The sequence below is a fragment of the Helicoverpa zea genome, chromosome 29 (genome assembly GCF_022581195.2).
Source record: "Helicoverpa zea isolate HzStark_Cry1AcR chromosome 29, ilHelZeax1.1, whole genome shotgun sequence".
Taxonomy (NCBI): domain Eukaryota; kingdom Metazoa; phylum Arthropoda; class Insecta; order Lepidoptera; family Noctuidae; genus Helicoverpa; species Helicoverpa zea.
Window position 1 is genome coordinate 6,418,567 of NC_061480.1, and position 14,585 is coordinate 6,433,151.

The 14,585-nt window shown below is 36.4% G+C and overlaps 3 protein-coding genes across 4 annotated transcripts; 2 read left to right on the forward strand and 1 right to left on the reverse strand.

Annotated features, from left to right (window-relative positions):
• Window positions 1–514: 514 nt before the first annotated feature.
• Window positions 515–7,091, forward strand: LOC124644082 (transcription initiation factor TFIID subunit 10-like). 2 transcript variants are annotated; one of them, XM_047183290.1, is made up of 3 exons: window positions 515–564; window positions 638–811; window positions 1,684–7,091. In XM_047183290.1, exons 2-3 carry the CDS (start codon window positions 642–644, stop codon window positions 1,901–1,903), a joined length of 390 nt encoding a protein of 129 aa, XP_047039246.1. In that variant the 5' UTR covers window positions 515–564; window positions 638–641; the 3' UTR covers window positions 1,904–7,091. The 2 variants fall into 2 exon arrangements, with proteins under 2 accessions (XP_047039246.1, XP_047039245.1); XM_047183289.1 differs by lacking the exon at window positions 515–564 and having other exon boundaries at window positions 572–811.
• An 804-nt stretch (window positions 7,092–7,895) lies between these two features.
• Window positions 7,896–11,588, reverse strand: LOC124644237 (peroxynitrite isomerase THAP4-like). The gene is made up of 3 exons (XM_047183486.1): window positions 11,368–11,588; window positions 10,635–11,031; window positions 7,896–10,235 (listed from the first exon to the last, which is right to left on the reverse strand). Exons 1-2 carry the CDS (start codon window positions 11,579–11,581, stop codon window positions 10,670–10,672), a joined length of 576 nt encoding a protein of 191 aa, XP_047039442.1. The 5' UTR covers window positions 11,582–11,588; the 3' UTR covers window positions 7,896–10,235; window positions 10,635–10,669.
• Window positions 11,589–11,898: 310 nt separating this feature from the next.
• On the forward strand, window positions 11,899–13,497 carry LOC124644243. The gene is made up of 4 exons (XM_047183497.1): window positions 11,899–12,219; window positions 12,618–12,671; window positions 12,888–12,995; window positions 13,318–13,497. The coding sequence occupies exons 1-4, from the start codon at window positions 11,943–11,945 to the stop codon at window positions 13,443–13,445; spliced, it is 567 nt and encodes a 188-aa protein (XP_047039453.1). The 5' UTR covers window positions 11,899–11,942; the 3' UTR covers window positions 13,446–13,497.
• The last annotated feature ends 1,088 nt before the right edge of the window (window positions 13,498–14,585 follow it).

Below are 14,585 nucleotides of genomic sequence, written 5' to 3' on the forward strand. Positions count from 1 at the left end.
ATAGGGCGCAATCAGTGCTCCAAAAATCTTTTCGTACAAATATATAGTTAAAGCTTTGTAAATACAAGGGACATCGCATCGACTTAATAAAATGAATCTATTATTTTCTTTTTAAATTAGTAGAACGATGGAAAATAATATTGGGATGACTTAATTAGATGAATTTTATAATACTCTGGGTACGGTTGCCTTAAAAACTAATATTTCAATTTCATTATCTTACCCTTGTTTTGAAAATAATTTAATAACTAGGGTAAATTTTCAAAGTGTGGGAACACATGAATGACGTGCACAATTTGCGTTTTGTTTTTGCTTTTTACTAAATAAAAAGTGTTAATTTTCTTCAAGTTTTAAGGTAGATTAGAATATTAACAAACTATGAAATGTTTTTTATCATATAGACTTAAATTTATTACAAAAATAACTATTGTTCATTTATAAGGGAACAAAAACTAAACATATAATTTTTCCCTACAATCACAAGAACAAAACGTAAACAGTTTTGCCAACCTCATTCTAGAATGACATTGAACTGTTGAAAAAATTCTACATTATCTGTGCTGAGTAAGTAAAATGTGTGTTCGTGAAGTTTGGTTCTTGTTTATTTTATTAATAAGTTGGTTGTAATTGTTTATAGCGCCATGCAGATGAGCCGCATGGGGTCTCCGTCGGTCGGTATGGACGACGACACGGGCGCTGGCCACGCTCTGAGCGACTTTCTCCTCCAACTTGAGAACTACAATCCTTCAATTCCGGATTCCGTTGTTGCTCATTACTTGAACATGTCTGGCTTCGAGTCACAGGATCCTAGGTAACTATTTACTGTCTTAAAACCCTCCTCGTACCTTGCAGAACGTTTAAAACTATAATTTGTACCTTCTAAGTTGCTTAAATTCCTAACAAAGCCCAGGGGCCATTTCTATGCAATTTCTTCCCTAAGTACTTACAGGAAAACATAATAAAAACTTAATATCAGCCACAGTTAACTTAAAAATTGATATCAATTATCAAGATATTGTCTGAAGATATTAAAATGTTAATGAAACAGCAAAACAACTCACTATAGTCACACTATGAAACTATACCACTATAAACTATTGTAATAAACAAATAACAAATGATTTTTTTTTCTCTTGTAAGTAAAATTCATAATGGTCATGACTACAACTAAAAAGGTTGTACACTAAACCGTTTTAATGTCTTATTTAAGAATGGCTCATGTTTACAAATTACTACAAGCAATTTCTTTAAATGTTTAAGTCCACAAAAAACTTGTGTTTCAAATATTTCAAGTAGTTTCACCCATGTTCAATGTAGACTATTCTGCACACACAGAAAAATACCTTAACAGCAGCCTTTCTTGATAAATGGGCTATCTAGCATTGAAAGCTATTTTCAAATCACTTCAGCAGTTCCTAAAATATAACAACTTATCAACTTCACTTTATATTTTTATAATATAATTTTAAAACACATATCTCCTACATAAACTTACTTAGTAATTTTTATTCTTCTTTTTTCTAAATTGTAGTTCGTGGTTATTTTTTATACTCAAGTCGTAACGTGAGGACTTGTTATTGGCTTTCCGATTACCATTCAAAATTACAATGTGTTTTATCTTGCTATAAGTCTTTCATGCTGTTTAAATAAGTAAAACTAACACATATCTCTAAAAAATTCCAGGTTGATCCGTCTCATCGCATTAGCATCACAGAAGTTCCTCTCGGACATCGCCAATGATGCTCTCCAACACTGTAAGATGAGGACTTCGAGCCAGATTACCCAGAGCTCCAAGAACCAAAAGGGTCCTAAAGAAAAGAAGTACGTAATGACCATGGAAGACTTGGCTCCGGCTTTACAGGAGTATGGTATTGTAGCTCGGAAACCACATTATTTCGTTTGATAATGTTAACCGGATGCTGAACGTTGCGTTCTCTTACTTCAAGGATATCTCAAAAGTTTACTATTGCTATGATTGCAAAAATAGAGCGTTTCTGTCCATAGTTTGTTAAAACTATGAATATTCAATAATAATAAAACAACATATTCTAAATTACAGTCAATAACATTGTTTATTTAATCATACATTTTGTTCTGATTTTAGTGTTGCTAGTTTTCTACTGTATTAAAAAAAAAGTGTACACTGGCAACACAAATATACAATATCTTAATGGCAATCATATAAAACATACTTGTTACTAAAATACACTTATAATTACTAAATGAATAGTTTTGTTAAAAAGTAACAAAATTATTCATTTGATAAAATAAATATAGCCTTATGATCCAATATTAGGCCGGCCTTATACTGGTAAGTTTCTCTCACGTAAGTAGCTCACCCAATTAACTTCATGGAGAACAAAATGACTAGCGGAGGTGCCATAAGGGAAAATCTTCTAAGAAAGTAGCGCGCCAAAATGCGGGCGTTCGGGGGACGAGGAACGTTACTGTTGCCGCCCTTATACGCATTCTTTGCACCTGACCATTTATTGTCATACCAAAAATCGCTGACAGATGTCGCAAAGGGCCCGAACACCTCGTTAATTCACCCTTAACTGATCGTTTTGATGATACCTACCGTGTTTGGGCTAGCACGTAAATGTCGGTCCTGCGCCTGACCTCTGTCCGGTCGTGTCGGATTGCCGTCCCATCGCGCTATGAGAGTGAAGGAATAGTGAGTGCACCTGTGTCTGCGCAGATGCTTGTGCACTATAATATGTCCTGCGCAGTTGGCTAATCTCCTTACATGAGAACAGCCGCCGTAGCCGATAATCGGCTAGGAGGACATCATTTGGACTAGAAGAAGGCGCTTGACCTACCTTCATTATGGCATTTCCGCTCATCTTTCCTTACTCCTTCGTAAGTCGCTTACTTACTTATTTCTTAGAACTTCTTACAATTACGGAAGTTACGTATTTTTACGGAAGGAACTTACAATTGTAAGGTTGGGCTTAGATTAGCTGAGTGATACGGTTAGATCTAGAATGTTCCAACTTCCATTATACACAGTTAACTTAGTTAAGAGCATAAAAATTGAAGTATATTGATGTAAAATTTTTTAAAATGTCTCAAGGGGGAAAAATATTTTTCCAAGCAAATAAAACCGACTTCTATAATATACCCAAATAAAACCTTCTAAGTCTGATAAATACTATGCTGAAAACTGCATATCAATCGGTTTAGCCAAACGTCAGATAGGCGAGCAAAAAATACATGCAGACATACAGGTCAAAGCAAGCAGGTTCTGAGAACCTCTGTTTTTTGATGTTGGTTGAAAATGGAATTATACAATATACTTCAATTTATAATCCATAGAAAATAAATAAATAGTAATGAATAATCCTATTTTCGTGTAGCCAACCATTTTGATATTATTATACTCATATTACACATATTAGTATGAAAAAAACACCAATTTAAGGTATTTGCCTGTATTATTAAAATGAAGGTAAAAACTTACCATGGAAAATTGCTAAACATATTTTGATGAAACTTACACAAAGATACTGTGCTCTTATTTTAATGAAACATGCAAATTAATGTTATATTGCCTTTCATAGTTAAATAAGCAGTAACCGAATAAAATAATTAACAATATAAGCACTTTTTAAAATATCTATTCCATACAGTCTAGCTTAGCTCTATGGTCAAAAGAATATAAACCTTTTTTATAGATTAAAATACCAAAATAATTATGAGACGACGACATATGGGTAGTCAGAAGCCAGTAAGTCTGACACCAGTCTTACCAAGGGGTATTGTGTTGCCCAGGCAACTGGGTTGAGGAGGTCAGATAGGGCAGTCGCTCCTTGTAAAGCACTGGTACTCAGCTGCATCCGGTTAGACTGGAAGCCGACCCCAACATAGTTGGGAAAAGGCTCGGGAGATAAATCATCGTGAGGCGACCATGAGCTCATTTTAAAAGTAAAATAACTCTCTCGGCCACCCATCCATGTAATGACCGCGGGAAGCAATACTGTATGGGCTAGATATCTGATATGATCTAGTATATAGTATTTATGAATTTTATAATCAACTGGTGTCATGTATTTTTTATATCTACTGTATATTATATGTGTGTTGTATCTACAACGTTATTTTTTGTTTGTGCGAAACCTGAATATAGTTTGTTCAGAATCAGTAACTGAATCGATTTCAATAGTTTTTACACCATGTTATATTTTTTCCCAAAATTATCTAAAAAAACTGAATGTTGGACACCACAAATAGGTATTTATTCTCGCACAACGGCGGTCACGGCGAGTTCATAGCGGGCGCGAGCGCACAGTGCTATCGCGTTGCGCGGCATGTGTGCGTTTTGTGGTGATTATGTATTTTTACGGACAGTCCCGTAACTTAACAAGCTTATAACTTTGTGACTTTTCATGATACGGTTTTGAAATTTCGTACATAGATTCTTTACATAAAAATACTAGATAGGTGTATCAGGTTTCGCATAAACAAAAAATAACGTTGTATATTTAAACATTTGATAGGTTAAATGGCACCCGCCAATAGAAAGCGAGCTATTAAAATATTTCCAGCTTAAATAGTAATTTAATCAATGTAGCAATTTGTAATAGAAAGAAAGAATTGAAATAGCAAACTTAAATACGTTTAAAATGTTGAAAATAAATTGTTATGGTTGGATTTTTAAGTTTAGGCTCGAATTTAAAAAGGCTCGAAAAAGTTATGTATACGTTGTGAGAGTCACGTGGGAACATCTTCTCGTACCTCCGGGTACGAGAAAATAGTAATATTATGACTATTCTGGATATGGGAAGAAGTTCGGGAATAGTGTAGCTTCCTAACAGTGAGACAAACAAACAATTTCAGTAGAGTTTCTAGGGCACAAACAAACAACGACTTTATTGTATTACTGTTACAGCCTTTTTATTGTCCCACTGCTGGGGTGCGGCCTCCTCTCACACGGAGAAGGATTGAGCATTAATCACCACGCTTGCTCAATGCGGGTCGCTGATTTCAGACTAAATAGTCCAGGTTTCCTCAAGATGTTTTCCTTCACCTTTTTATCAGCCATTGGTGTCTAAATTATACTTAGAAAGTACATACAAACTTAGAAAAGTTGCATTGGTACTTGCCCGACCTGGAATCGAACCCACACCCTCATACTCGAGAGGTGGGTTCCTTACCCACTAGGCCACCGTGACTAACTTTATTGTATTAGAACCTGTAAATTCAATAGCCATAAAGTTGAAATTTCAACATTCGTCGAGCTTTCAACATAAAAATCCAACTATAATAATCAGAATTGCCTTGCATTATCATCTCACGTCTTCCAAAAGCTGCAACTGAAAGCAATTTGACATTTTCAAAATAATACAAATGTTCTATTTGACGAAAGCGGGTGACCCATACTTGTGTGTGTCGTAACACGTCAATGTCGGTCCTGCTTGTGATCTCTCTCCGGTGGTGTCGGATTGTCGTCCCATCGTGCTATGAGAGTGAAGGAGTAGTGAGTGCACCTGTGTCCAAGCAAATGCTTGTGCGCTATAATATGTCCTACGCAGCTGGCTGATCTTATATGAGAACAGCCACAGAAATCGGCCTTGGACGCCATTATCAAAAGCAATGTCGTGTTTATATGGCAACCCCGCTTTCTTGAAATAAAACATTGAAATTTTTTTTTTAAGTATGTACTTAGAATAACACAAATTATATAGTCATGTAACCTTTTTAGATTTGCAAAATAAGCACTAGCACACATAGAAATATAATAGTGTATGTATACGCCGCACACACACATAGATTTAGGGTCCTACCATTCGATAGATTGGCAATGCGTGACAGATAACTATTGTTGTTTGCCCTGCATGTATCAAACGCAAAAACAAGAAAACACCACATATGTATACAGATTTTTAAGGTGAGGAAATCACACATGAAAAAGTCAGTCAACTGATGTATTCCATTTTTGGCTTCACTTAAATACATGAAAAATTACTCGTTTGCCTTTTGCCGATCTATCCATCACGGTTGTTCCCAATATACTATCCGTGGCTTTGCCTACCAGAGATAAGAATTCGATGTAACTTGTATGGAGCTAATGTTAAAATTCTATCTCTAATAAGCAAAACAAGAGATAGATTATTGGATCCTGCTGTTATATCCATACAATAATTCAATAGGAACTTAATAAGTAGTTAATTTTTTGTATCTTTATAAAGGTGCTTGCTGACAGGATGGCAAAGTATTTTATCAATTATTCTCATATTCTAACCAGCAGTCTAACCAAGGAGGAACTGGGTTGAGGAGGTCAGATAGGCAGTCGCTCCTTGTAAAACACTGGCACTCAGCTGTTATAAGCCGACCCAAATTTAGGGAAAAGGCTTTCTTCGGCAAAAATAATTGAAAATTCTTTTGCCGTCCTAAAGTATTTAGTAAAAGTATTGCAATAGGCTCATTTTTAAACTGAGCTTGCCGCGGTCAATCTTTAGATGGGTGACCGTTTAATAAGCTTAAAAACATTTTGTACTACCAGTAAAATAAAAGTGATTTTAACACGTTTTTTTCATCTAGAATATAAATAATAAGGCAATTCTAGGTGTAGTAAAATTCAAAAATTTAATTGTTTTGTGAAATTAAAATCTCTACGTAGCAATTGCAGGTCTATAAAAGTTTTGGTCACGAATTACACCCAAACTCAATGAATATGAATTGATACAAAATTCAATAATTATTTAAATGTTTAACTTTTTTCTCAATAAACTTAGTTTTAGTTTAATATTTAGTAAAATTATGAAATCCTAACTACGTGGTGCCTAAAATTAATAAACTATGAATTTTGTTCCAAAAATAAAACTTCCGAAATTTTGAACTCCCTTCAAGTAAAACATCTGAATTGAGAACCTTTCTTTTTGCACGTCGGTTAAAATAAATAGTTTATTAATTCTGGGTTGACAAGACTGTTCAAGTCATAAACTGTATTGAAAATATTTTCTATTATTATATTTAAGTTTAATTTTGTTGTTTCGTAATAATTGTGGCACGCCGTGTCGGGAGTCTGTTATCAAGGTTTAGATAAATCATTAGTGCTAAGGGTATTTGAATTAAATATTCATTAAACACAATTCTTGTTTTTTTTTACCACGCCCCTGTACACGCTCCATTTGCGAAGGCTCTTAACTGAAATAGTCAAGTACTAAAGATAAACAATCTTGATATGACTTTTATTTAAAAACTTAGTTAAAAAATAAATTCTAAGTTCATTCAGAATTCCTCAAGAATGTATTGAGTCACAATCAATATTCTGAAAGCCTGATCGAAATCGGGTCAGCAAAATGCGAGAAGGAGGCGGCGGAAAGGGAGAGAGAAGCTGCTTCCTCTCTCCCCGCCCGCAGCAGATGTGGTGGGCGTCGCAGGGTGGCTGATCTCCGGCCACCATAGGGCGCAGCCTGCGGGCGACAGACTAGGGGCGTCTGTCGTCCGAACAGAAACAGGCCTCGAGACGGTGGCGTTGTGTTGCGCGCGCCTCTCTTAGTGGAGTTTGCAGTGGCTGCTGGGTAACGGCCACAGAGGTTGACGCCAATACCTGTCGGGGGTGCGGAAGAATGCTTTGGCGATACCCGTGCCCTCGACAATAGGTAATAGAAGGCAACACTGGGTGGGTTTTTAGCCGGTAAGAGTCCGGCACACCCCCTCCACCGACCTCAGGTGGAGGGAAGTCCATGAGGATTTTCCCCCTGCCAAAAAAAAAATGCGAGAATGGAGCACAAAGTACATATAGGTCAAATTGAGGACCTCCTTTTTTAACTCATTGGTTAACTAGTATCCATTTACACTTGTTTAAAACAGCAATACTGAACAGTTTGGAGGGGTAAGGTGATGTTTTTTATTTGTGTTTAGTTAAAGTGAAAGTTTAATAAAACAAAAGATTCAGAAGAAATAATTTATTACATAGGTACTGTAAATAGATATATGAAAATGCAGAAACCTAAAATAGTAACATTACATAACTAATATAATGAAAAATAACTGACCAATTAATAAACTAAGGCCCAAGTTCACTAACAACTAAGTACCTGTAAAGATTAAATTAGCTGTGTTTTTGATATGAATAAATAAATTAAAAAAAAAACAATATAGGTACATAGACAAAAAAATCTTAGAACAACTGTGTACTATGAATTTTCATGTACAATTTTTAAAGTCACAGTTGTTTTATGAAAAACTAACATTTATGTTTTCAAACTTGGGCCTACATTGTGTTCAAAAGATGCTTCTTTAGTTAGGTCTAGAAGTTCAGTCTGTGATAAAAAATAACTTTTGATATTAATACAACTTAATTCGTCGTTTTTCTTAATATAATTTCAAATTAATCTCACTAAATTTCCCAAAGGTAAAAAGTATTTAAAACTAAATATTAACTAAGAATAGCACAACCAAATAGTTTACATTTTTAGTTCTTAAGCTAATTCAGGTCAGATAGGCAGTTGCTCCTTCCAAGCACTGGTACTCAGCTGCATCCGGTTAGACTGGAAGCCGACCCCAATATAGTTGAGAAAAGGCTAGGCAGATGATCAGTTCTAGGAGCTAAAGGTGGATTGCCGATCATGTTCCTGTGGCAAGTTCATAACACCATCTTTTTCGGGAGCGTAAAAATAATCTCATATACCTATCCTTAGAGATCCTCCATTTGAGTAGCGACTTAACTAAAGGTAAACAATCTTGATAGGACTTTTTAGAGCCCTGCCTCACTAGGATGCCATGGCGACGTCGCCAGCGGCGCAAGTCTGGCTACCTATGGCATCCAAAGGTCGCCAAGTCGAATGGCCATGGCGTCTCGACAGTCGATTGTTTACGTCGTCGCTGAAGAAATCGCACGCTGACTGGCGACCACACTGGCGACTGAATGAGGGAGGTGCACTTTACTGTGTACATTATATTGGCAACCGTGGCAACATCGCCAAGCTGCCAGAGTAGCCAGTAGCCACGTAGGGAACTGTAGCTCGTGGCCACGCTTCCAATTTGGCGACGTTGCCAAACCGTCGCCAAGTGAGTTAGGTTCCATACATTTCAATACTAACTGCTTGGATACGTAGCCGGCGACGCCGCCATTGGCGTCCTAGTGAGGCAGGGCTCTTACACAAATACATATTAAAACAAACTACTGCTTAGAATAATAAGTCAGTTGATCAAGTAATTGTTACTATTGTATCTTGTATTATATATACATATAATTTTTTGTCCCATTTTATTTATTCTTTTATTTCAGGCAACTAGGGCTAAGGGCCCATAGAAATACAAATATATTTATTGTACATAACAATTCTTATAAACTAATACATAAAATTATCCATATTATTTTTAAATTGATTTGTTAAATTATGTATATCAAGATTCATTTACCTAAGTACTTAGTCAACTGGCATATACGCAGACAGGCAATTTAAATATCTTAAGGAAAATTTACACCTGCCGCGTTATATCCTACTAATATTATAAACGCGAAAGTTTGTATGTATGGATGTATGGATGTTTGTTACTCTTTCACGCAAAAACTACTGAATGGATTTTAATGAAACTTTACAATAATATAGCTTATACATCGGAATAACACATAGGCTACAATTTGTAAACATATTGTTCGAAATACTAAACCTGCGCAGACGAAGTCGCGGGCACCAGCTAGTAATTTAAATAATTCTGTTTCTCAGTCATTGTTCTTACAAGACAATGCTTGTTTACAAAATATTATAACATCAGAAAATGTGAATATACAAGAAATACAGATACCGGCACGGATATTGGGCTCTCGGCGGAAGAGTGGGGATCGCTTTGCGCACCCGTACGCATAAGGCAATAAGGCAGTAAATCGCTTCTGCGCAGGTGAAGGTCATGGCTCGATATCCGTGCCGATAACTGTACTTGCAAGAGGAGTGTAAGGCTAGTATAAAAAATAGCCATTTCTAGCAAGTACCTACAGTAGAACACTGATTATCCAGATAATTAATTGGGGCCAGAATCAATTCAAATCAATTGAAAGGAGTGCCCACGGAGTTTCTTGCCGGTTCTTCACCTTGAGACCCAGGTGAACAAAACTCGAAATGAAAAAAAAGTGACTTCATTTCAGATAATCAGACTTAAGACAGGTAATAAAGAAAAACTTATGCAGCCCCATCAAACCTTAACACTAATAGACTGCAGTAGCCTAGGGTCAATTCAGACCATTAGCGATTCAATTAATTGGCATTCAGATAATCAGCTTCCAACAGGGGCCCGATTCTCCTAAGTTAATAATGTCAAAATCTAATAGAAATCGAATCGCAATATGATCGTAATATCAGTTTTAACCATTATCGGGCATTCTGCTACTAATAAAAGACCAATCGTATTCGATTGACATTTGATTGGTGTGCGATTGGTCTGCTATTTTGGTGATTTTGGTCTATACGGTAGTTTGCTGTACAATCATTTTGCAATCGTAAATCATTTGCAGACAAAATGATTCATTATTGAATGACAGAAAAGGATAAAAACGTTTATTTCAAAGAAAAAATAGCGGAATGCCACATACGCTTCAATCGTAATCGAGTCGGGATTGGATATCAGTCGAATCGAGTCGAACGTGAATCATATGACGCTTAAGTAAAATTAGGAGAATCGGGCCCCAGTTTGAGGTACTTCGAAATCTTATGTAATCTCCTGCCTAACCATCTACTTTTCTATAAACCGCCTTTAAATGCTCTGTCAACGGAGTATTATCAGTCTCCATAAACAAAACTACTTCTAAAGTATCAGGGGCCACCAATTTGATGTTCCTCTTTATTTTTTTCACAGCTGGAGGCTTAGCAAATGACATTCGAGACAGGCTGACAGTTTCTAAGACTATTTGCTTAGATTCTTCATCGTTTTCACCTTCTTCGAGAGAAGTGAGGCCAAAGTTGTGGCTAACCATGAAGGCTAGCTTGTTTGTGCCTGGCATAATGCGTAAAAAACCTCTTTCCTGATGCATTGGAGTTTTTTTTTCTGGATGCGTCGATGTTGATACGTAGTTGAACATTGGTTGCCCTGAAATGAAATGATGAGTTGGTAAATGAATTTTATAAAATTTTTAAGTTTCGTTATTTATATAAATCTTTACACTAGACAGAAAAAGACGACCCACTGACCCAGAAACTATTGCGGGATGTTGAATTTTATTAATAATATACGGCATTTGTGCAAACAAACAAAACCCTAGTATCATTGTTTACATAACATTTTGTTACGAACTATCACTTTGATATAACTGTGAAACAACATATTATTGCAACATAAAATATCCAACTATTACTGTAAAGATCTTAGAAAACTTTTATAGCTAAAATCGAAAGGAATTATTTAAATTGTGTTCCATTTACCCACCGACGCAAATAAATTCCAATTCTTCATGATATTGAAAGTCTGGTATGTTCGGATACGTGCCCCGACCTTCCTCAGTAGACCAGCGTCCAGCCAGCCAAGAAATAGGCTTCAAAGCTTCATGTAAAGTAGCCATAATATTTTCTTTTGAAATAGTTACGCGATATTTTTTGAATTGCGTGCGTGAGCTCGCTTCCGCAAAAAAGGCAAATGTCATGTCATGTGTCACTGTCACTGTTGTTGATTAATATTTTTTTCAGAGACTAGCTTCGAGTTCGCGGCTTTTAATTTTTTCATTCATTTATGCAGGAATTGTTCACGCAGCACAGTTACAATTGCTGTACATGCCATTTAATTTAGCGTTTAATGATTTGTGTAATAAAATTAAATTAACACAAAATAATATATAAAAATTCAAACATTGCACATATGTATGGGACCGGCATTACGTTGCGAGTTCAATCATCGTAAAAAAAAAATCTTTCATTCTCTGAAGCTTCAATGTTGACATAAATTGCAAGTTTTCTTACAAAAATCTATAAAATTATGAATAAATAAAACCGATATACATTACGACTATGAGTAAACTTGGAACTAAAACCAGTACCATGAAATCCAGCAGCTCCTCTGTAACTTATGGAGCGAGCCTCCGCAGGATAAACTCCTTAAGGAAACGAGAACGAAACCTCAAACACATAGCTATGTCGAACAAGACTAAAGATTTTATTCAAAAGATTTGTTATAAAAAGACCGCCTCTATAGATATGACTCGGTATGGTTTTATAAACGACAGCAAGATGAATCCGGTTAATTTGATGATCAAGCCTCTGAGGGCGCAGTTGGAAAAGATTTGCGGTTAGTTTAAATCTGTTGTTTGGTAAAAACTAAGGGTTTTAGAGATTACGGAAGGTCACAAAATTGGAGTAAGTACTGTCAAGGACACTTACGCCTGATCATCACTAGTTTCCTTGTTAGGGTTTCGTATCCAAAGGGTAAAACAGGACCCTATTGTTGCTTATTCATTAGAAGAGAAAAACATGTCCTTGCTTTGCCGTAATGATCTTAAATAAACGACATTATGCTTTCCTAGAAGGTTAAATCTATATAGGGTTTTCTTTGATTAGTGAAGGTGGAAAATCCCAGTGGTTTTAAATATTTTGCCCCAAAACCTAAATAAAATTTTTGACAATCTTTCGTTTTACTTATAAAAATTACACAGTCTCTTACAATGACATGATTTATATATATTTTAGGTAATCCATCAGGGGATGCACCTGTGAGAAAAAAAACTACCATTAAAAAGAAAGGTATTTTACTACTCCAATATAAAATTGAATAGTCGAGAACATCCAAATCTGAGTCCAAAAATGAGTCGAGAATATAGTTCGTTAGCATCAAGTAAAAAAGTAGACAGACAGCTTTACAGCGCCAGAGTATATTCTACTAAGATAAAAAACAAGGATTACAGTTTAGCTTCCAAACGTAAGTTGATGAATCGCATAGTGATTTAACTAATATTTCAGTGAAAATCGACGGTGAGCAACAAGCGCAAGGCTCTTCAGACCGGTTAGCTCATCAGACTGACAATCCCTCGGCACTGAAACCGGCGCGGGCGCACTCTGCGAAATCTGGTAACTGACTGTTAATTCTGAAATTATAAATAATTATCTATGAAGTTTATCTATGAAGAATGACTGTGTTTTCGGAGGGCTCGTTAAACTGTAGGTTTCGGCTGTCATTGAACATCTTTGGCGGTCCTCATGGGTTGAAACCAGAAAGTGTGACTACCAGTCTTACCTAAGGCTACTATGTTGTCTGGGTTACAGGGTTGGGAAGGTCAGACAAGCAGTCGCTCCAGGTAAAACGCTGATTCTCAGCTGCATGCGTTTAGACTGGAAACGAAGCTTAAACCTCACCAAACTGAAGTATATTTATAAACTTTTTTGTTTTCAGCTATCAGTACTCCCGGCCCCCGTTCCTTTTATACTCATGTTCGTAAAATAAAAATAGAAGCCGATACAACGGCCAAGCCTAGCAAGAAGAGAGTCACTCTAGTAGTGCCGCCTAAAGCAAAGAAGTGACTGATGCTATCAAGAATTTTATACATGCCTGAAATCTTGACAATAAAGTTTTTAAATAATACTTTTGTTGGTCATTCCAGCCGCTTTCCCGTGGTTTTATCAACGTCCCGTGAGAACTACTGCTCATACCAGGATAAAATATAGTTCATTAATCGGTTCAGTAGTTTCAGAGTCTTCAATATAACTGTACACTACACGTTAATTTTACATAATACATAATATTGTGCAATTTAATTGACTCATTGTCAGATCGTCCTGGCGCCTTAGATTCACGTCTTTCCAAGATGTAACGACCAGTGCGATTTGGAGAAGATAGGAACAAAAGTATGTCACATATAAAACAACTCTCAAGTGGAATGAGTATAAAATGTCAGTTATTTACAAGTCTGTATATAAATTGATTTTACTTATTGTCGTCACAAGTGCAGTGTCCACTGATGCGCCCCGTGCAATCAAAATATTGGCTATATGCCGGCGGGAACCGACACGTGCAAGTATTTATCGAACAAGAGGGTTTCCCACATGCTCCCGTAGTAACCTGTTTTTTATTTTCCTTTACGTTATGTTTAATATCATGTTTACTAACTTCTTGACTAGGCCTTTTACTTTCTTCTTTACTCAACCTTTTTTCTTCTCGACTCAACCTCCTTTCTTCTCGACTTAACCTTCTTTCTTCTCGACTCATCCTTTTTTCTTCTTGACTCAACCTTTTACTTTCCTCTTTTTTAATTTCATGTGCAGACGAGTTCCTTTTACTACCATCTTCAGGTTTACTTTCTTCATTCGTCAAATCAGTTTTACTGTCCTTACTTGGTCTTTTCTCATCCGTTTCGGGTTTATCAGTTTTTCCATTGAGCTCCTCATCACAACTACAATTAGCGCCAGTCGCGCCTTTACCATTCTCATCATCTAGATCCCCTAAGTTATTTTTACTCAACTTAAAATGTTTTTGGGAGGAACTTTTACCCATTGCACCCGCTGGCCTATTACGGGGCGGAGGTGTCCCCAGAGGCATTTGCCATAATTTTTTTCTCTGGTCTTCGGAAATCACGGAGCCAGTATCACTAAGTTCTGTATCATCCTTGCCACAGGTGTCATGTGAACAAGGGTCTTCATGCTCGCTCTTTGGTTTTGGAGCTA

What these genes read in the sequence shown, in the direction of transcription:
- LOC124644082 (XM_047183290.1), top strand. Translation starts at nt 642, where the DNA reads ATGCAGATGAGCCGCATGGGGTCTCCGTCGGTCGGTATGGACGACGAC. An exon ending in TTCGAGTCACAGGATCCTAG is followed by an intron (nt 812 to 1,683) that starts GTAACTATTTAC and finishes AAAAAATTCCAG; the next exon opens with GTTGATCCGTCTCATCGCAT.
- LOC124644243 (XM_047183497.1), top strand. Translation starts at nt 11,943, where the DNA reads ATGAGTAAACTTGGAACTAAAACCAGTACCATGAAATCCAGCAGCTCC. An exon ending in AACTACCATTAAAAAGAAAG is followed by an intron (nt 12,672 to 12,887) that starts GTATTTTACTAC and finishes CTAATATTTCAG; the next exon opens with TGAAAATCGACGGTGAGCAA. An exon ending in GGCGCACTCTGCGAAATCTG is followed by an intron (nt 12,996 to 13,317) that starts GTAACTGACTGT and finishes TTTTGTTTTCAG; the next exon opens with CTATCAGTACTCCCGGCCCC.
- LOC124644237 (XM_047183486.1), bottom strand. Translation starts at nt 11,581, where the DNA reads ATGACATTTGCCTTTTTTGCGGAAGCGAGCTCACGCACGCAATTCAAA. An exon ending in ATTGGAATTTATTTGCGTCG is followed by an intron (nt 11,032 to 11,367) that starts GTGGGTAAATGG and finishes ATTTCATTTCAG; the next exon opens with GGCAACCAATGTTCAACTAC.